The sequence below is a fragment of the Kryptolebias marmoratus genome, linkage group LG11 (genome assembly GCF_001649575.2).
Source record: "Kryptolebias marmoratus isolate JLee-2015 linkage group LG11, ASM164957v2, whole genome shotgun sequence".
NCBI classification, from domain to species: Eukaryota; Metazoa; Chordata; class Actinopteri; order Cyprinodontiformes; family Rivulidae; genus Kryptolebias; species Kryptolebias marmoratus.
Genome location: NC_051440.1, coordinates 17,375,299 through 17,398,639, shown reverse-complemented (window position 1 = coordinate 17,398,639; position 23,341 = coordinate 17,375,299). Strand labels below are relative to the sequence as shown.

Genomic DNA, 23,341 nt, shown 5'->3' with positions numbered 1-23,341 from the left:
GTAATATTCAAGCCCATACGTATTTGTCTGATAACTACACAAAAGTTGTGTATTAATCTTATACAGTAAGCATTTCTAATGTGGCAAAAAGAACATATCAAATGCTGAAAATATCTTTTTGGGTCAATGTATTTTCTGCTGGACAGGCTGCTTAAAGACGTAGTAGGAGTTAAAGGTTTATCCTCTTCTTAAGGCATCACTACTCCACTGTTGACAAACTTGACTTGCTTAGAGGGCAGCAGAGTGTGGTGAAAAAAGGTGACATTTGAGAGCTTGTACTACAGCTTTATAGGCTTTAACATCTGGTAAAATCTATATTCATTCCAAATATGTTCATAAATACTTTTAAAATTTTGCTTTTCTTTGTTTTGTTGATTTTTTTGTCTGCCAGGGTTGGAGCTGATGCTTTCTTGTTAAATATTAACTTATCAGTTAAACAAATAAACGTTGTTGTAAGAAATCCTGGTTTCTACTATTCGCCATATTACCAAAGTGACATTTTTGTGAGATAGAATTAAAACACACATTTTGTTTTATTTAGTTGTGGTTTCTGTTATGTTCATAAAATCTGAGGTGTGTACAAACATTTACTTACTTCATAATGACAGTGTATTTTTATTACACTTTCCATTATGAGTTTGCTGTTTTTTCACAGCATCACTCATCAGTAACAGTGCAGTAATGTTGGTATTACCTAAAAATAACTTCTTTGGTGTTTGTACCAATTTAAAAAGAAGCAATTTCATCTTTGGTGTTCAATGAAGGTTAAAAGTATTGTACTGTTCTAATCCCGTAACTTTATTGTTTCACTGAGGATGTAAAATAACTTGTCATTGATTATCTGGTTTTATACTATAATTTTATGCATACTGCAAACTCCCTTTATATTCCATGACTGCATCATTGCAGAATGATTCACATATGAGACAAGATTTACTGTAGAACTGAGTAATTTTCACACCTCTAGTATGAATGTGGATTCTTCATCATTATTTGCCATTTATCAGTTTGACAGGTGAAACATCCTAGAAACATGAAACTTGGCACCCAATCTACAAATGACATGGAGGTGTTTAACCACAAATATAACCCAAACAGAAACCTTGTGGTGCTGTAAGAAGCTGTCTGCTAAATAGAAAAACTTTAAATTTGACGCAAAAGTTGAGGCTTCCGTGGAAAACAAACAAACTAAATACACAAACTAATATATCTCCTCTCTAGTTATACATCCGTGGGCACTTTGTCTGTTTGAACAGGACCTTTAACAGGACCCAGGACCTTGCTCATTTCGTGTTTTGAGTTCAAACCTTTAATAATTTAGAGAAGCAATCAGTTATATTTTACATCAAAGCAAAGCAAATACAAAATTATTTCTAATGGTATCATACATTTAATCATGTGACCACATGCTGTTCACATTTTACACGTGGCATGTTGAAAATAATCAACAAACGATTTAGTAACTTTGCAGTTATAGCTTTTTACCTAAAAGCCCCAGAGTACCTAATAAGATTTGATTCATGGTAATCAGATTAATAAAAAAGTGTTTGTTTGAATGAACAACACCCCCTGCACCTTGTGTGCATGAGGAAAATGTCCCATGAAAAGATCATCTGCATACATGGCACTTTGTTCTGTCTTTGTGTCGCAGTTTACCAGGGAAGCTTTTGATCAGTGACACCATCCACAGATAATGTGAAGCATGAAGGCCAAATCCTGCATTGGATTGATTGAACAAACACACCCCCACCTCCCTCTACCAACACAAACTCACTTGTGCTGTTTTAGTATCACCACAGTGTCGGTCCACTACAGCAACAGCGACAGAGTGTGACGGCAACAACATTAAATTATGAACATTGCAGCAACAACTTGTGCAGAGTTCATTTGTCTTCAATATTGCACTGATTCCCACCACTGAAACACACCTGCAGGTCATGGTTAAAAGGAACTTGTTTTGTCTCTTGTGTTTTAGGTAAAGTGTTCATGGACACATTTTTACTTATTAATTTGATGAATATTGCATTTATCATTTCCATAGATAAATAATTTCTTTGCTGCATTTGTTCCTAATTTAGTCACGAGTTTCCCTAATGTTTTTGTGTGTGTGTGTTTGCCTTGTTTCTCCCTTTTACCTTTTGTTACCCCCTCCTTTTTGCCCATTCCCTCTCTGCCACCCTCCTTCCCAACCTCTCTCTCCCTCCCTCTTTTTCTTTCCCAGGCGAGTGATGCATTCTGCAAACGGTGTGCGTGTGTAGTGTGAGCAAGAACCATTGGTCTATGTGTGTGTGTGTGTGTGAGAGAGAGAGAGTGTGTGTGTGTGGAGAGAGAGAGAGCCACATAGACTGAGCCCCAACACAGAGCATGCCTCTGCGTCCGGCAGCCGGCAAACATGAGCCACCCAGCTCTCCACGGCAGGACCAGCAGCAGCCCACACACACACACTCACACACACTCACACACCCTTACACACACGCTGCAAACGGCAGCCAGGGGGCCGGCTCTGACAGCAGCAGCTCCCGGGAAGAGGACAGCGGTGTTCCCGTTCCTCACGGCGTTCCGGCTTTCAGTCCCGGTGGAGAGCGTGGCCACAGTGCACAAGCACCCATGGAGGAGCCGACAGGCAACACTGTGGTGATCCGCATTGGAATCCCAGACCTACAACAGACGGTAAGAGCTTTTTCTGTTGCTGCTGCTGAAGAGTGTAAAAGAGAGGGAAGCTGCCTCTCCCCCTTCCTCACTGACTGGGTGCTTTCAACCTGTGCTCTCTGCTTGATGAATGGCTCTTTATTTTTCTTAAACATCTTTGTCTTCTCTCATTTTGTGTTAACAATTCTTCCTCTGTCCTTTTTTTCTCCATCTATCTCTTCCTCCCTCTCTCTTTTTGTTTTCAGTATGTATACTTCGTAGCTATGCTGGCTGGCTTCTTGGGGTTCCACCCCCTGCCTGTTCAACTGGCTTCACGCTAATAAAGCTACCTCTTCATTAACAAGGTTTCAGCTGACTTTGACAGCTAGGCACTTAGGGCGAGAGGGGAAAAAAGCAAGAAAAGTCATTAGTGATAAAGGAGAATGATCTACAGAAGAAAAAAAAATTATGACTGTTAAACTTCACCGCAAACCTGTCCTCTTATCTCTGCTGTTGCTGTGACAGGACAGAATATGTGCAGTCTTACATTCTTTTTAATAAAGCTGCAGTTTTTTGTAAAGCTGTAGCTTCTGCCTGTGTAGGATTGCATTGATTGAAAAAAAGCAAAACAATTTGACCATGGGATTGATTTCTTCTTTTTTTTCCCCTTTTTTTTCTAATTCAGTAGAAAAGAAATCCACTCACCATCTCTTTACAAATTCATTTTGACCAAATGTTTCTATCACTCTCTGTAGTTGCTGCATAAGGTGCTATAAATTAGTACTAATATCCATATTAATGAGTTAATTTCATTAGTTTTAAAGTCCAGCCACTTTAATTTATATGGATTTAGCAATGGCTTTTGTGAGCAGCACAAAATAGCCATTTTACCAAACTGGTGTTGTAGAATGTCTTGGTTTGTAAGGCAGTACTTCAGTCTCTGCTATAAAGGCGTTGAGGGGTTTTGCAGTTACAGGTCAAAATGATGGTGAGCAGAGACTGATTGCCCAGAACTGTAATAAAATCAGAGAGGATAAAGTATGTGCTGTTTTATTCACCACACACCAAAATCAAGTGTTCATTTCAACTTAGTCTTGACCTTTTGCACTCTGTTGGTATGTATTGCTGTTTTTGCTATTTTCATCTCAAGAGCCCACACATATTCACAAAAAAATGTTAGATTATGGTACACTTTCTAGAGAATATCATAAGATACATACTCAACGTCTTTAGCAAAATGCTGATTAAATCTGTGATAGCCTGTCACTGTAATTCTCATGCTCACTTAAGTCAGCTTCCTGTAGGAGGTCTAGTTTGAGTGCCCTTTTATTCCTTCACCAGACGTTGTAGGCAGAGGCAAACGGCTGGTTGTGCATTTTCTTATTGTTGATTACTTCATTGTTGTTGTCTGGAATGACCCATTGTGTCTTAGTGAGGCTCCAGCTCTGCGTGCCAGAAATAAAGATTGGAAATAAAAGGAGGGCAGTTGAAAAGAAAGCAGAGAATTCCCCAAAGGTAATGTCGAATAGCCTTCTGTGAGCAAAGTTGTTTTCCAGTCAAGCTCCAAACACACACACACACATATGCACACAGGAGTCCTAATCCCACTACTAGGGGGACTTACCTTAATGTTCTTATGTAATGTAAAGATGCTGAACAGATCATTAGCTTCACTCTCAAGAGTGAAATGTTGCCCAGTAAACTGACAAATGTGGGAGAACACATATGATGTGAATGTTGATACACAGACAGAGCAAGAGCCTAAAAATATGACAGATAAACAACGACAGATGACAGATGGCCAGATTCTGAGACTTTGAATCTTTTATGGAGCAGTCAAAAGTAACTTGTGTATACACTGAGTGAAAAGGAGATTACTCTAGAGCAGTCTGCCTGAAGCGGGATTACATATCGCCTGCTGCGTTTCAAGCTTGGTTCAGGAGCGTCACGCATAGATCACACAGGGCAATGCTTTACCTTTTCAGCAGGAAGGAGGGGAGAAACACAGACTCAGGTGAAGGCAGTTTGTATAATAGCCTTCTCATCAAATTTCCTTTTACTCTCTAGCCTGCTCCTTTACAGTAACAACTATGCTGTTGCAGCAGCTATTGTTTCACCTTGTGTGTGTATCATCTTGGCAGCAAATGCTCATGGAGATCCATACAGTAGCCAAACTACCACAAATGTAATTTTCAGCCTAGTGGTTGGTGTTTACATGCCTGTAAGACTTTGTTGACAAGCGAGAGGTCATCGACAAGATGGAGATTCTCCAACCCATTAGTAACAAGACAGGAAGCTTCTGTTATGTGGTCCCTGGTGAATACATCTGAGCCATTTTTAACATTGTGGCTGGAGTAATTTCATTCCAAGTCAATCTCTAGTTTATGGAGCTGCTTTTGGTTACGTATTGTTGTGCATGTTATTTCCACTGCAATAATTACAATTTCAGTTACAAAAGAGTGCAAAGTTTTCTAAATAAACATTTCTTATTTGGGAAGAGGAATTAAAATGTGATGATCCCACGAGTAAATGTTGCCCACCGCTAAAAAGGCGAAGCTGGGCAATCATGTTTTTGCCTTTGTGTGTTTGTGTGTCCGTCTGTTACCAAAATATCTCATTATCTGCTGAATTAATTATTTTTCTGAAAGTTGCAGAAACTAATCATTGGATGCACATCTACAACTGGTTACTTTTTGAAGTCAACCTGATTCAAGATGGGCCTACAGCAAACTGACCTTAAAACCCCACATAACTGGCTATAACTCAGCCAGTTTTACAAATATTGATCTATACTTTGGTGCACTAATAGCTTACACTGATCAACAGCACATAATCTGAGCACTAACAAATTGCACAAGATCTTTGTTGAAAATTTTGTCATTAAATCTTTAGAGTCAACTCTGCATGTTATCAATATATGTCACAAACAACTGGTTGGATTTAAAAAACCTTTCAGGAAATAATCATCAGACATAGATCTACAACTGATTAACTTTTAGAGTCAGTCCAAATCAAAATGGCCACCACAGCTAATCAACAACACCCTACACAAAAATGCCAATAATACAGTTAATTTTACAGGTATCAAGTTAAAATTTGTATGTGTTAGGAGCTAAGAATCATGTATGACACATACTCTCTTTTTCAAAAAACAGGAGATTGTACATAACATTATGTAAAAGTTTGACCAAAATGGCTATAACTCATGTCATTTCTCAAGAAGATGATCTTAGTGTAAAACTCTAGCATTATGCAATCTTTCAAAAGTGCAAGGCCTTTATTTATACAAGAACTTATTTCTAGTAAAAGGCAATATACTCAGTTGATCTAGCATAGTCCCAAAAACATTATAGTATATAAAGGTGTTGCTCGGTCTGTGACAAATTATTGTCTTAGGAGAAATAAAAATAATATGGCTGCATCAGTTGTTGATACAATTTGCTGAATCAGAGTGTTGTGCAGGTTATTTGTAAAATAAATAAATAAATAAAAAAGTAGGTCTTTAGAGATAATGGATATTTTGTATCATTCGTCATATTTTGCCCCACCAAAACTCTATTCTTCTGATTGGTGCAAAATGAGACAGCTTCCCAATATTTTTAATGGGTGTCATTCATCTCTCAAGAGAAGACAGGGAGACATGGACATAAACAGTCTTCTGCACATCTGTCACTATCTGATTTAATCCATACTTTCATTTTTCCCTCCTTGTTGCTTCCTTTGGTGCGTTCTCTGTTTTCAGATATTCACAAATAACATTTTGCTGTCAGGTGTGCAGCAGAACTGTGTGCTGATGATAATTAATTTGCAAAATGAAATGCCTTAAAATGTGGGAAAGCCAATGTTCTCTCCTAGTCTAATTGTTCTGTTGTGGATCTTTGAGTTTGTTTTGCATAGTAAGTTTATTGTGGTAAGATTGTTTTTTTTAAGAATGGTTTTGAAATTTTGCATTTCAGCTCCACATGCTCAACTATTTTTGAAATTCCTTCAGGATCTTTCCTAAACTAGGAAAGATCCTAGTTTAGGAAAGATATATTTTCCCCTTGAGTGTGAGATTCAGAATATGTTATTCACGTGTGAGTTTTAAACTTTGAAACATCTTTAAACTTTATGGTAAACTTTGTAGTCAGTCTATGCATGCTTATTTGTATTGCAATGAAAGCAATTAGGTTTCAGAATGGATCCCATGTGCTCTGCCAAACAGCTCCCATCAGAAACTGCCATGAGATGTTTTCTGGGTTGTTTATTTTCAGGTGCCATTTTACTGATGTACTCTTAGACGCTTCATGTTTCATTCATAATACAAGCTCTGACACCTATTAAGCTCCTCTCTCTCTCCAGCTGAGAACTGTCTCTGGATGATGGATTTGGGTGAAATTATATTTAAATTGCAATGTTGTGACATTGTTGTGATGCTCCTGTTAGCCATGGCAGGACTTCATTTAATATTACAGATTTTTTAAATGAGCTCTTTACTGCTGGCAAGAGAAATAATATGAGGGAAGCTGTTCCAACTTCTACGCAAGAAGGCCCTCTAATTTGTAGACAATAATATGCTTTAGCAGTTGTGGAACTGTATAAGGATTGAGTTTAAGTTCTTGGAGAAGGTCTTTGTCCTATGATCAAGTTGTATCTGCTCATAAAGCTTACCATACATCACTGCATGGGACAGAAACTTACAGTTTATATACATGAAACACTATTTTTCAATGATTATCTCTGTTCTGAGATTGTTTTGGCAATTAGTTGATCCACCTAGGTTATTTGTTTATGATGGTTTTTAACACTTGATTAAACAATAGCAAGCAGTTACAGTTTAATAAATAAAAAAGAACTAAACTGACTTGTGTCTTGCCATATAATGAGCCAACATTTAACTGTACCATTCATTCTCACTGTTTATATGTATTCTTCATAATTTATACGTTAAACGTCCAACATATGTCAGTAAGTTTCCTGCATGTAAGCACCAAGAGCATTTGTAGATATGGAGAAAATGTATTGTGGTATATAGAGGTATTTAGCTGAAAACACAAGTTGATCTATCAGGAAAAAGCATTTTTTTGAATGTCTAAAAGTACAGCGTTTGGTCTTGTTTAGTTTAAATGTATGAACAGTGTTTTAAAATGCTTATTAATGCTTTATTAAGTGTTTACAAACTTGTACATTACCTGTTTATAAAGCATTAATAAATCCTTCGCAAGGATGTACTTTTTGTAAAGTGGTACTCTGATCCATTTCCTGTCCTGGGAGAATGTAGCCGCCCTCTTTCAGATTTGTGACACACTGAGCATTGGTGGCTTTTAACTAATACCTACTTTTAACTGTCACCTTTTAGTGGGTCTTTTTTTTTACCCTGTTAGTGCATTGCAGCAGCCACTACATTATAATGAACATTTCAGTGAGATTGTTTCTTTAGGATCAAACCATTTACATGCTCTGGTGTCTGAGATGAACAGAACTGTGGAACTTGCTGCTTTTCATCAAAAGAGGAATCAATCCAGTGTTCAGCGAGGCTAAGCAATGACATTGAGCAGACATCAGAAGTAGACATGTCTATAGTAAAACCAATCATCAGACAGATTTCATTGAAGGTGAGGCCAAATGTTTTTTGTAAAAAGCTTCTGTAGTGTTGTATTAGAAATATTGCATAAGAGAAGGGCTTGCCTTGGTTCCAACAGATGATGGAAAACCATATTCTCAATCACAACAATGAGTTTGTCATTTAGAGTTATAAATTTAATCCCTCTTTCTAAAATCTCTTTTTGTCTTCGTCCTATCCATTGGAAACTTGTCTGTTCTGTTAACAGTTCTCTTTAAAGTTTTCATTTTTCAGCTACACTGAAGTTGAAATCTGATTTGTAGCTTCTGTTTTGTTAGGTGAAAGTAAAAAATATCAATTTGCTGCTGCAAAAAGAAAAAAAACCCCAACAACTTCAGCACTGAGTTTAACACAAACTCAATTTGAGTTGGCTGTTTATAGCCATCTAATTGTTTATGTTTTAGATGTGTAATTGAATTGGTAGTTTTTGAACAGCTCAGTACCTTGTTGTGAAAACCTCTAAATGAAGATGGTGCAAGGAGATGTTGGAAGATTTTCAAACAGAGGGCAGATTGGCACTGAACTGGCAGCATTTTACAGCCTGACTGATGTAAAAGACAGAGCTCGGAACCTGAGGTGTACTTATTGACCCAGGTAATGATTAATCAAAAAATGCTTTGATCCGGACCTCAGTTCAGTCATTAAAACTCAATTACGGCATTCCTTTAAACAAAAACCTGAAAGCAGAAGCATTAGATTTAGATGTTGTAACAATAGATTTTTTTTGCATACATTCTTTTACATTCTCATTTTCTTCTATGGTTATTGTCTTTTTTTACTTTGATTCATTCCATAAAATTATGGTCACATTATTTCTTGCTTTTTGTCTAAACTCTGTAATGGGGCTTCTTCAACACAGTCTTTGATTCACAGCTCTCCCTGTTTCTGACTTAAGTCGTGAATGCGGTCCTGTGATCTGACAGTTCACTGACACACATACAGCACACTCATAGTCAGATTGACACATGTATTGTTGTATCAGTGATTGATGGCAATCGTTTTGTAAAGCCTCTCATGGCTCTGTGTTGCTATTTTGAGCTTCATTCACAGTGGCAGGAGGGTACAAGACGTGGCTAGAATATTTCTACCTCCATCTGGTCACAACACCCATCAAGAGATAGAACGAGAGTCAGGGTGAGAGAGCTATGACCCTTTTCTATCATGCCTTTCTCATATTCTCATCTTATTTCACACTTCTTCTTGTTCTTCCCTGGATTCGCTCCATTTGTCCACAAAGGTTCTGCCCAAAGAGAGAGGGAAAGCAACTATAATGTAATTCTCTTTTATATCTGAGAGCATGATGGGCGACTGAAGAATGTGTTTTATGATCACGCATGCCTCATGGCGTACAGTTTTCTGACTGAAAAAAACAAACCAGTCCTGTCAAAGTCACTGGTGTCATGTTCGACCCTCTTCACAGTCGACAAACAGAGACTTCACTCATCATCCGTTCACAATGTCTTTCTTTCCTTGCTCTCAAAATTATTAACAGTGAACTCCGGGCCACTTGTCCCGATAATAATCCTCAGGTTTCCTTCTGTCACTGAGGCCTCTTCATGGTGCACTTTAAATGTCACAAGTTTTAAACGTACGCCTTCATAGAGTTATAAAGATTGTTGTTAATGACAGGAAAAATAAGAAGATCTTTAAAAAAGTTTTTATTCCTTCTATGGCATTTTAAACTCTCAAGCTTAGCATTTGTCCAGACGTTTTCATATTTGAACAAGCTGGTGATTGATGCTTACAACCTAATTGGACACCAGATATTCTGCTTTTGTATATCTTTATAAATATGAAGTTACAACCAGCACACTAATCTAAAGAAATTAATTAGGATAACCACACCACAGCGACTATTGTGAATGTGTTAACTGCCTATGTAATGATGTAAAATTAACACATTTTGAATGTTATTTGAAGCCAGCCCCTGTCAATTACACTTTAGGGCATTTTCTATATGAATACATGTTTCTGTTTAAGGAGTTACATTTTTCCTATTTATAATCTTTAAGTTGGGCATAAGTTGATGTTCTCACTTTAACAGAGATCTATTTCATTTAAGAGTAAAAGTAAAAAAAAAAAAAAATAATAATAATAAATTTTTTGATTAATATAACAGACTTTAAAGTTGACTTTTGTCCCATAGCAGGTACTTTCCAAAAGAGGATCAGATTTTTGTGAAAAATAATCAAAGCTTTTGCCTTTTTTATATTATGTTTTATTCAAAACTTGTTTTTTTGTCCCAAAGCAATTATCTTTTTAATTTTAGGATGTTTTATTAAATTTTATACTTCTTTAAAGATATAATTTTATGTGTTTAGGAACAGTAATAAAATCAAGCTCCAAGAATAATCAATAGAATGACTGGATACAGGTAAACAACGTGTGTGTAAAAATGCCATGGAAGTGTATTATTGTCATCATTGATTTAAATAACTCAACTATGTGATTAGGCCAGCGTAGCTTCTCTTACTCATTCCCTTTTTGTTAGTCTCTTCTTTATTGTTTTCTACTCTTGTTTTCCTTCATCTTTCTGCGTCTGAAAGAAGTTTGGGAAGATATTCAAACAGTAATATCAGCTGAGTGAGACTGCCCCTTTGAGAAAGGTCTCAGATATTTTGTTTGTCCAGACAAAACACCCCTCTTCCCTGTAATATATATTTTTATACAGAATAGTTGGTTTTCATATCTGATGATCGTTTTATTCAGCCACTGGATGGCTTGTGTGTTTTTACAATACAAAATTATATGCCTCAGTAACATTGTATGAGTCTTGACTGGTCTAAGTGAAGCAAGAATATTAGGTACGGAAATTGGTAAGTGAATAGTGTAACTCTATATCTTCTAATGCCAACAGGGGAAAGAGTACCATTGGTATTAAACAGAGGTTTATTCACTAAATTAAAGCCTTCCTACTTTCCTCTTGATATCAGAAAGATATCAGGCTCTACTTTTTTACTGGCAGTGAAATTGCTCTCTAAGAAGTTGCTCAAAGTATTAAAAGACTGTTTCATCTTTTCTGTAAGGTTTTAAAGCACTGAACATAATCACTCCTGTTAGTGCCAACTTACGTTTAGGTGGTAGTGAACTTCGGTTTGGATCTTAACCATGCTCCTTTCAAACACAGAAGGTAGGTTCACCTTTCTGGTGGACGGTTAGCACGCAGTTTTACTTGAGTGCTACATTATTCATGAACCCATGACCACTGGAGGCAACAGTATCCATGTAATCAAAACAACTTATAAATAATTTGGTTACAAATCATAACTTGATTTGGTTAAATGGACACACTAGTTGAAATTAAGGTGTAATATTCTGTAATATGGAAAAAGAAACTTTACGGATTACAGTCTGGCATTAAAAGAAAGTAAAAGATGCTACAGTTCTGAATTTGATTTAAAATGTATATAAAACTTATTTCTAAATCATTTTTACCCTGTGAAATGAAAAATAAAACGTGTGTCTGTCCGTCTAAATGCTCTTATGTGTGTACATCTTTATGAGTGTTCATGTCTCATTGGTGACTGACATTAACTGTAAATCTTTTTGGCATATTCAGTCCCACCTGTCATCAGTGATCAAAAAGAAGACTTTAATCATTATTTGTTGTGTGTTCTAGCATGGTTCTTTGTCTGTTTATGTATGCATAAAGAAACAAAGAGTTGGAGAGTGACAGATAGGAAGCAGAAGGTATGAAAATGAGAATTTGTCTTTCAAGTATGTTGAATATTTTTAATCATTTCTGTTGGTGTATAGAAGTATGTTGACATAATCATGCTTCTTTTAGACTGAAGCATTTGTAGAATTTTCTTGTTGTCCCAAAGCAGGGAAACAGCTGATAGTTAATGTTTTATCTATTAATTTAATTAACAACACTCTGGTTGTGTCAATGTTTGAATTTAGTGTGTATAGAATTCTCTTTTTTTGGCAATGTTTGAGAAAGATTAGGTGAGTGTCTATTATCATGTTTCAGACAAAACAAAGTCTTATGGCTATTGTGAGTAATGACTGGCACTGCTGTTCGACTCCAGCAGATCATATTATTGTTGCACACTAATGTGAGTTTGTGTAGCATTCAGTGTAATGACTTCACATAAATATTTCTTTGAAAAAAACTCTGAAGTTATCAGGCTTGGAAAAGTAAAGAAAAAAGATAAAAAACTGGAACTGTTTTACTGATTTGATTGTTTTTATCTTGCTTTTAAATATATGTAAGTCACACTTAGCTGATACTCATAATCTGGTGCAACGGCCCCACAATAAATATTATTAAGAACGTGATAAGCATACTAATGCATATTTTACTGTAATCTTGTTAGAATGTTTAGGGAATAACGTTTTGTGTGTCACATTGAATATTTGTATGCAATGTGTGAACCATTTTCCAAGAGAGCTTGTCATGCTAAATGATCCAAAGCTATGCTATGCTTTAGGAGCATATGAAGACAATGAATGGTGTCCATTAAAGGTACATTTGTGTAACCCAGTGTGAATAAATAATATCAAGAAATGAATTCAAATATCTGCAGGATAATAATGTAGTCGCATCCACGGGCATTTAACTATTCATGCCATGTAGATTTTCAGTAGTAAGGTGAAGGGTCCCTTTAAGTAGCAAACCACTTCCACAAAATCTTTCCTCATGCTCCTTTTGAATTTTAAAATACCATCTTCTGTTATTACCAGAGGGGTTTAAAAATGATGAGTTTGACCTTTGATTTAGAGACTGACTCAATTATCCAGTGTGGGTTAGACAAAGATTATTGAGTTTTTCCATGGTGTGTTCTCACACCTGTTTTGTCTAAAAACAGTGGAAAATGTTTGCTTTATGAAGCAAATGGATCTAATCTCAGCCACCACAGAAGAAATAAAACTGAAAGTTATAAAGTGACTAAAGCTATATTCATTTTCTGTGAGGATCTGGGTTTGGCTCCGCCTTGTGGGCAGAGCCACTAATCATTCTTTCACAGGTGTTCCAGTTTCCACTGATAAGACCAGCCAGTACTTAAGCAGCAGGCTGGGATCAGATCTTTGCTGGAGCATCGAACCTTCTGGGTTAGATTCTCCGCCTCAGCGTCTAACCTAACTTATGCTCCCTATGTTACTCACGTTCTCTGTTTGTGCCAACGACTCAGGTTTTTTGCCACGCCTACTACAGATCTGAAGAACTACTTACCTGGATAACCGCTGATACTTACCTTGCTGTAACTGGCTCGTCTCCTGGAACCACTGGAACCGCACCTCTCCTTATCGACGCCGCAAACCTCCTCCAGGACCTGTAAGCAAACAAAGAGACATTGAAATCCTTGCTACCATCTTGGAACAGAATTGTACCCGAGACTCACCCAGTTCTCCTTATCTTGCAGACTCCTCCAGACTCTGACCACTGTATATAACTTCACCTGTTAATAAATGCACTAACCGTTATCCTCGTCTCCGTGTGTGGTTTTGGTTTCGCTCTCTGGACAGAAACTCTCGAGTTTATGACATTTTCTGTACCAAGCTGTATACAACGCAGTTTAATATGGCTTGTGCCATTGCATCTTAACACACTGGACTAATTGGTTTGTACAGAAACAATGAAGTTGTGCTCCTTCAAGACTTTAAACAAAATGAAGGTTCTGGTATAAAATTGTCATCATCCTACTGTCTTCACTCCTTGAGTTGAGGATTATGGTGTGATTCAGAAGCACTATAGGGATGGCTGGTTTTGCTGTAATCTGTTTGCCTGGCAGACAGAGGAATAGACTATTTTAGCTGCATGCTTGTTGAAAAATAGGTGATGAATGCTGTCTACTCCCTGGAGAGGGGGAAGGCTTCTCATTAACACTTAATTGAGGCAACACCAATTAACATTGCTTGCTGGTTTAGAACAAGAAGATTCTTTACAAAATTGGGAGCCCCAGGTGGGTCACAGATAGCAAAAGAGAACCTGCTATTTGCTGCCTGCTCTGGAGCTGGAGCACATTCTTCTCTAAATAAGGAAGAATGTGTACAATCATGGTTAAAAAGAAAAACTGCTTCTTTCGAATTCATTTTTTAATGTATTCGGACATAAAAAAAAAATTGGTCTTCACCATGTCTTCAAATAAGGTAAACACAACATCAGATAAACAACAGACATGGCATATTGTATTCAACTGGTTATTATGTATTTAACAAAACCTCAGCCAAATACAGAAGCAATGTGTGACAAACAAAGGTTTCCAATTTCTGCTTCAAACGGAGTCAGGAGGGTAAGTTGCACTGAGGTGCTGTTGATCGAATGCACTTGATAACAAATCATAAATATGTAGGAGAGGAGTTTTGGTAGATTATTGGTCAGGAATATTGCAGTGTCAGTTCTCACAATGCCAAGGGCAAAAATAAAATAAAATGAAATAAAATAAAATAGAATATTTATGATAATTATGAAAAATCAGCTTTTGTTGCTCTTCAATCTTGTAAGGATTTTAATGTCCTTTTAAAACCTTTTAGTCATTATTTTTCTACAATCAGAGAAAAAGAATTCCCTCTAAAGACAGACTGCTCAGTGCTCAGAGAAATTACAAAAGTTCTACATCTCAAACTCAGTCAGGCCTCAAATAGCATGTTAGGTGTAGAATTGTATGGCAGAACAGTTTAAAAAACATAACAAAACAAGTATAGCATATTTAGAAGGGTTTCCAGGTAAGAGTCTTCACTATCTCTCTCAAAGAAATTAAAATAATAATATAAAAAAACAAAACAACATACAAATCACATGACCTCTGTAACAATGTTCTATAACCACACAAAACCAAAGTGGTGATGTTTGGTTATAATACACTCTGCACTGTTTGTGTTCATTTAAGCACAGTTGCAGCATACAGACTGTCAAATCCAATGGCAGAGATTTGATAAATTGAGTTTGTTTTTCAGCCATAAGTCCTGGACACTGTAAGACCGTTGAGTTGACCATGAACTTATCTGCATGCAAAAGTATTTCAAAATTGCACTGGCCAGTCACAGTTTGGCTCAAAATTGGTCATGTAACCTGGCTGATTCCAAAAACACCAGCAAACCTACAACAAAAAGGCTGACAAAGAAAAACCAAGGTTCTGGTATACTGTGACTGTATATTTGTGCTCTGAAATCCCACAGAGTGAGGAAGTTCCATTCACTGAGTGGAAAACCAGAGCATCAGGAACTGCTGCTTCACACAACTTAAGAACCTCAGCTGTTCCAGTGACGGAACAATTCAACTCAAAAGGGAAAAGTTTATCCATGATTAACTAAATCACGCAAAGGGATAGTGACAGATTTGTATCTTACAACAGAGATGCAGAGAATGTTGGGCTGTTACATTTGAGAAGAAGTTACCGTACTCCAGAAAAAGTCAACTTATTACTTATTTAAGTTTCTGAATAATTAATAATTTTAGAAAAGTCATATGAATAAATTATGAGTAGCTTTTTTGTACGGTGAAGGAAGAAGAGTCTTGTATGAAAAAAAACAATGATTTTTGCCTTTATAAACAGAGCAGGCATAATCAGTCAAATGAACTAAGGCTGTGCTATTCAATTAGATAAATACAGTTAAACACGTGCATCTCACTCAAAAGAGACAGAAAAAAATATTTGCTTTAAGAGCTTTTAACAGCAGGCCTTATTGGATAGCTTGTAAATTTCACCCAAGTTTCCTTGGCAACAGGCTGGGGTGCAGCGCTCTTTAATGCTCCCCAAAGTAGCTCCTTGATCACATGCAAATTTAAAAAAACGAGTGAAGTGAAAAAAAAAGGCTGAATGGCTTGAATAGTCAGTCCAATGAAACTGGATGGCCTCCTCCATTAAAATAGTTTTTAATATATATTCTTCAAATTTACATTCCATCAGATTTTTTTCAGATTCAGCATCATTGTCTCTGTTGTGCTTCTGTACAACAGAATATTTTCCATTCCGGATTCTACGAGTGAAACACGCACAGACAGAAAGTTGCTTATAAACTAAGGAGGCTGTATAAAGCACTGTATATTTTTTGGCATGTTTGTTGTTCACTGCAGTGTACGTTATGTCTGATAAATCAGGTTTTCTTTAAAGAAGGAGCACTTGCTTCCCAAACACCACACTGTTCATCCCAGTAAGCAGAGATTCCGTAACAAAATTAAAGATCCCATCTCTTTATACTCTCTTTATAGTATAATTTAGCATATGAATAGAGTGCTAGAAAAAAGCTATTTTCCTGGCATTGTTTATAGAGTGAATTCAGTCATTTCAGCTCTGACGTCTGGTGCTTATGCTTTTGTATCCCTTCCCGGATGCAGCAGGTTGAACGCAGTTTGGCAGCGTTGGGTATTTAGGATCCTTTGGGTTCTGTGCAGACAGCTCACTGATATCATTACTGCTTCATCGTTATTAATGAAGTTCTGGTTGGTTTAATTGTCCACTGCTGAGCCTCCTTGTCTTGGGAACATGTACATTCATAATCTCTTTAAAAAGGGAAGATTTTGGTGTAGACTTTTTTTTCTCAAAGTGATTTAGTCACTATTTTATCATACTTTCTATGGAAGCTATAGCTTGTTTTTTTATTTTTTATTTTTCTAACAAATCAACCAATGATGTTTATAAAACAGAGTTTTCTATGAACTATTTTTTCAGGTTTACACTCTCACAAACACAGTTGTTTTTATTTTTTGATTGTCTTTACATGCCTTCCCTATAATATTGCTCTTTTTCTTCTGTTAAGACTGTGTTTATATAAAAGGAGTCAGACAAAATAGACATCTTGAGTGAACAGCAAAGATTCAATAAATCATTTTAGATGTTTCCAACAACCAACCTGCTAAATATTATGAAAGGTTATGGCAAGTGTTTCTGAAAGAAATGGAGTTTTAAAAGCAAAGAATGGTTATACTATATTATTATACTACAGATTAGATAGATGGCATTGTCCTTTATGTGTCATATGCAGTTCTAATAAACAAAAGTGATTCCTGGTTATGCATCTGGTTCAGGCATTTTTTTACAGGCTTAACTTACTAGTTGTACATAAATGTTTGTTTAATTTTCATAGTTTTAGGTTGATTCAAACAATAAACCTAATTATACTGTACAACCTTTGCCTGCAGAATAAAAACAAGAATTGTTAAATCTCTGAAATAAATCAGTTAAAGTTTGGCATCTACAAGCTAAGCAGAATCAGAATATTATTACCCCTGACTAGTCTTTACACACAGTTTTGTCGACTTGGAGTTTTTTTTGCTGGGTGCAGTGCCTACAAAATAGCCATTAAAGTTCTTTCTTTTAAATTTAGTAAGATTTCAATTATACAACTGCAGCAGTGCATATTTCCAAACACAACTTTCCTTTCTGCTCTACATTTTGTGACAATGTGCCATTTTAACACAAATAAATCCCAGCTACTCATATCAGATGGGCAGCACGAATCACAAGCCATTGTTCATAATTACAGAAAAAGAGAAAGTGGCTTCTCAGCATTTCCTTAGTGGATGGAGCGTTTTTTGTGTGTTCACTTTGTGCATATCAAGATGTTTGAGTCTTGATCGGAGCCCATTAATTTAAGATAATTAAATCAATGGTTTTTGTTGCCTCTGTTTCTGGGGTGTAAGATGTAATAGTTCAAATGTAAACTCTTAGGTGGCAAGTTCTTTCTCTGCTGTGGGAATCCTGCACCTACAGATACACAGTTAGTCTCCTGTTGCCATTATGAATTGAGAGAGGTTTGTTCTTGTTTTGAAATAAAACTAGATATCAAAATGCAAATCCAGAGCTCACATGTAGCATGTAATCACAAAAAGGGGTCAGACTCTCAGTCTATAACCACCATGTGTGTGTGCTGACTGTGATACAAATGGAGACATGATGTGTTTACGTTAGTCTGTTCATGCCAGATGTGGCCTCATGATGTGTTGCATTGTTCTGCGGTTGAATTGTCACAAGCAGTAATGGAAGAAGGACAAAAAGCATCTGCTTTTAGTGACATAATGTTTTGCTATATTTCAATATATAAGTTAAATGGTTTTGTGTCCTTTTCAGTAGCTTCAACATTTATTTCAGTTTTAAAGAGTTGCTGACGTGTAAGCAATGGGTCTTATGAAAGCAGCAGTTTAACACCCAAAACTAGCAAAAGACAAAGAGCTATAAGTAAGAAATACACACTGCTCCTTTTTCAATGAATAATGACACGATGACATCTGTCACACCATCTTGTTTCTCTGAGACTGTGTTTACCTAATGCAAGTCCAAAGTGGGGACCAGATGTTTATTTTTAAAAATATCTCCTGATATGTAATACCATCCATCCATCCATCCATTTTCTTTACCCGCTTCTCCATTCCGGGGCACGGGGAGCTGGTGCCTATCCCCTGCTGTCACTGTGCGAGAGATATCTAATACCATCAAATTAAAAATAGTTTATTTGTTTATTTATTCTGTCATAACTGTAGAGACAATCAAGGCTGAGTTATTTATCAGGTATGTAAGATATCTAGATAAAAAGGGCATATTGGTATGACTATCGAGAAACTAACTAATATCTGGCATTTTAAAATTAATTTTACGTATCCAAAAGGGGGCTGATTTCCATTTTGCAATTCCCATTCATCACTTCAGTTACTGTAAATAACTCAAACTACACTGCAATGCTTTTTTGTCCCTCCTACTCTGGCACAGAATTGCACTTTTGGAACTGAAGCGAATAAAAGTAGAGGAGAGAAGCAAACCTATGGTTTGATCCCATCTTGCTAGTATCATATATATGGTGTCATATGTTAGTGTAGAAGTAGTGCTGTTAGCTGTGTTTATTCTGTATAACTCATTCATACTATTTTCTTATGCAAAATGTTTTGGCAGGCTTTTGGTATTTAGGAAGAGGAAGAGGAAGACTTGGGATGAAATTTGGCCTGGGTTTGCACCTACTGGACAGTGAAACATGCACTTTCTCAAGCCTTATAGGCTACAAAGAAGAAAACCTAAAATAGCTCAAAGCTAATGGAAGACATTGGACAGGACCAATTCTTCTGTAAACTAAAAGCAAGCTTTTTCAGTTATTTAAGAAGCACAAAACCTCACATGTTCTATATATCGCTTAATACTGTATGACTGAACTTTCTTATAAAACTCACTGCCTAAATGATCTAGTTTAGATTGGACCAAACACATGTTAGTGATACTAATGATCTGTGTTACTATATCCCTCCAGGGCATTGGTTAGGACTCTTTTCTCTCCCCACATACACGAAGCTCAGCAGTGTTAATTAGTGCATATGTCATCTGGGCAGCGACAGCCAGAGGTCTTGGGAGATGGAGTCAGGGCTATGAGAGAGTCATCATACTCTATCATCTCAGCACTGCTCTCCCCTTCTTTCACTTCACTTCACTTCACTACGTTTCACTCTTCTTTCTCCTCTCTGTCGATGCATCACTTTGTGCTAAAAGGCAACAACAATGCCTTGTCTTTTCCTATTGAGACTGGATGCCATCTGTGCCTTTAGAGATACTGCAGTCGTGCCCCCTCCATGCATCATTCTTGCTTGCATAATCACAAACAGAGATGCACAAACAATTCGTCTTAATTAGCGAGGCACTTTTGGACTGTGCTCGGAATTCAGATTTGGAATGATGTCACTTGTGTTTGTTTACACTTAGCTGAAACTGTTTGCACTTTCTTGAACCTAAGTCTGTTTTTTTCTCTCTCTCTCTCCTACACTTGAAGAAAGTTATTCAAATTGTATTCTTTATCTAAAGCTGTTTGCAATGTGACTTGCCTAATATTTGTAGTAATAAATTAACAAAATATTGAACACTAATTAAAATTTTTAGTATGCATATAAACTTTGGCTAGGTCTTTTATTCAGAGAGACATGTTGTCAATGATATTTGCTATTTGTATAAATATTATTACTGTTAATATCACTGTTATTAGTAGATTTCAAGCATGTGATTTTTAACATCTTATCTCTATATACATCTGCTAATTTGGTTGGACATTTGCAAGGACCACTGCTTTTATTGTAGATTTAAACATACATCTCTTAAGATAAATGGGATTGTCCTTATAGTGCATATAGTGTAATTATAATGGTAAAAAGTACTTTGTGATTTTTAGTTGTATAAGGACAAAGTAACACCTTTAAAACGCAGTTAGCTTTAACCTTCAAATGCCCAGTGGTCCATGTGTAGCATTAGCCCATCTAATATAGTGATTAAATGAGATCATGCCACCTTTTATCTGTCTTCTCACTCTTTCTCTTGTCATTGTTTGTCTATGCTGCACAAGCGTGCACTACATTTTGGCTGACTTTTTTATTTTCAAGTCTACAATTTCTTTCCCAATCATCCTTCAATTGAAGTTAGCCAGAGAAAAAGACCACAGCTTGGCCTTAGATGATAGAGTGTCAGAACCAGAGGGAGACCGAAGAGAAGAATGTTATCCCCCAGGGTGTCTGATCTCAACCAGAGTGTGAATGAGTTTGACATGGAAGCACACTGATAAAGACAGGAGGCCAAACTGGCTGTACTTGTAAACAAATGGGGACACGGCCAACACATACACTTTGGCAGAAAACTGAGATTTAGCATCTATTAAAAGTTACAGTCTAAATATCCTGGCTAACAATATCTGCATAAAGCGGTAAAGCTGCTCACGTGACTTCACATATGTACTTATATTCTGCTTTATTATGCTCTAATATTTTGACCATAAATTACTCACAGTACCCCGTCCCTTCATGCCTTCCATCTGACCATTAGGTTTTATTTTTCATCACCTTCTAAGATATTTCATACAAGTGGATTACATTACTAAGATACATTCAAAGACATTGTTTTATTGGAATGACAGAGGTAACATTTGCAAAATGTCACAATTTCTAGTATTTTGAGTTTGTTCTTAGTTTTGTTCTGTTCCTGTCTTTGTTTCACATTTCCCACTTGCCCTTAGTCTGCTCCTACTTTCCTGTCACGCCCATCTCCACCTGTCTTCAATCCTCGTTACTCACCTGTGCCCACTTCACCTGATTATCCTCAGTGTTTAAAACCCGGTCACTTTCATCACTACCCTGCTGATTCATTGCTCTTTTTTCCCCGTTCATGTCACGTTCATGTTCTTTGCCTTGTCGCTCCATTAGTTTGTTTTGTATTTAGTTTCTGTTTGCTGCCACGTCAGCCCTTTTGATTTTGTGTTATTTCTACGTTAATAAATTAGTGTTCCTGGGATGAGTCTGCACTCCGGGTTCACCTCCTTCTCCACGTCTCTTGACACAAAATCCAAAATATATAAGGTATTTAGAAACTCTAAACTGCTGGTGCTGCATTTGCTCTAGGGTCTGTGATATGTAATGTAGGCATTTTCAGTATTCTAATATATTTACATTACATATCACAGAAATTTATATAGGCCTACACCGTCTTAATATTTACCAAAAGTTTTGATTGAGTCAGTTCTCTCTCTTTCTTGGAACTTACCATGACATCATTATGGTTCCTAAAAACAGGGTGGAGACCAGTGTTTTACAGTAGGGGGGTGTAGTTGCACATGACTGAACATGGCATGCTAGATTAGATGAACATAAGTGGATTACAATGAGGATTTACCCAAGCTCACACATGTGCACACTAACTTGGAGTTACTGGGTTTTGGAGCATGAAGCCTCTGCCTCTTCGTTCATCTCCAACTCCGATGTTCTATCATTTATCAACGGTGTGTGATTCTGACATGTGCTCATCTTCTACATGGAAAATTAATCAAATTCAGATAATATCTTATTTGCCCCACCTATTTGCTTTAGCCAGATAATAAACTTTGAAGCAGATGCTTTAATAGTTTTCAGCTTTATTTTATATGTATTTTCAAGGTGAAAATATGTTTTATGTTGTTAGAAGTTCATGTAAACTAGCTTGTCTTTTGTTTTCCTTGTTGTATATTCAGTTGTTGATGTTGCCACATGGCCCATAACAATAATTCAGCCATTACCTCAGGCTGAATCAGTAATTAACTGTGCGTTATGAGAGCAGCAGCTGCTCGCTCATTTTCTGTTGTTTCAAGCTCATGATGATTGTGTTACACAGTAGTACCTTCAGTCCTTAAAAAAAATGCTCCTCCTCTTTAGCTACTTTACTGCAATTTCCTGTTTTGTTCCTAAATTAGTTTTGTTGTGGTGGAGTTCATTTAAAGTTGATTGAAAGATCTCCCTCATCTGCAAAGTTGTAAACATTATATATTTTTTTGAACTTACAGTGACATCTTTCTTTTTCCAACATATTAAAAGCAGTAGTATGTAATTTGTAAGGAATGGAACAGAAAAACCCAATAATTATGAAAAGTTGGGAAAGTTCTGTACACTCTGTAAAAACCTAAACCTGTATTTTAAATTCATTTGAACAATTGTACATGCTTTGGAAGGAGTGATTTTTAGTATATTATAAAACATCTAATTTAGAATTGAAGGCCAGCAGCACACTCAAAATCTGGAAGGCAAAGGCAACAAAAGACAGGAAACAATGAAATATACAGGTAAAACATTTTTATTCTCATTCTCTTGCTGAAAAAAAAATGGCACATGATGCAGAGAAGACTCAAATAACATTGACTGCAAACTGTAAAGGTTTGAAAATGATTTGTAGTCTTCAAACTCTGTTGCTGAAAACGTCCTGATCTTTCTGAAAATTCAGTTTCAAAACTATGTCACAGTGGGAATATTATTTTAGAGAAATTTGCAACATGTATCTCTATAGTTTGTTAGTTTCTAAAGCTTTTTTTTTTTTTTGTAATTTCACCATTTAAATAAGCCCTTTAACAGACTTCTATAAAAAGTCATGAATACAGTTGGATAGGGTTTGTCTGTATTAGTCAAAAGTTATCATTTTCTTCATATTTTAAAATAACAAGCCTTCATAAGAGATATGCTTTATTTGACTTCTGTTACTTATAAAACAAAATACTGGCACATATAACTTTTCCAGTACAAGAATTTGTCATTTCTTCAGATTTTTCGTACATAGAAATCTTTTTTTCTCCTAGTAGGACATTGTTTGTGAAAGATGTGCGTGTATCATCTGAGAATGAGCTGTCCAGACTGATTCAGAGTGTTTTGAATGGAAAAAATTCAAACACCAGCTAATGCGGGGTAATTAT

General features: G+C 36.4%; 1 protein-coding gene across 5 annotated transcripts in view; it reads left to right on the top strand.

Annotated features, from left to right (window-relative positions):
• Positions 1-2,226: 2,226 nt before the first annotated feature.
• shank3a (SH3 and multiple ankyrin repeat domains 3a) overlaps positions 2,227-23,341 on the top strand; it is a 134,296-nt gene continuing 113,181 nt past the window's right edge. For all 5 annotated transcript variants that reach the window (XR_005233765.1, XM_025003704.2, XM_037978419.1 and 2 more), the window contains exon 1: positions 2,227-2,670. Coding sequence is in view for 4 of the 5 variants with exons in the window: in XM_025003704.2 (XP_024859472.1) it covers positions 2,365-2,670 (306 nt within the window). In the remaining variant the exon portion in view is untranslated. The remainder of the gene's footprint in view (positions 2,671-23,341) is intronic.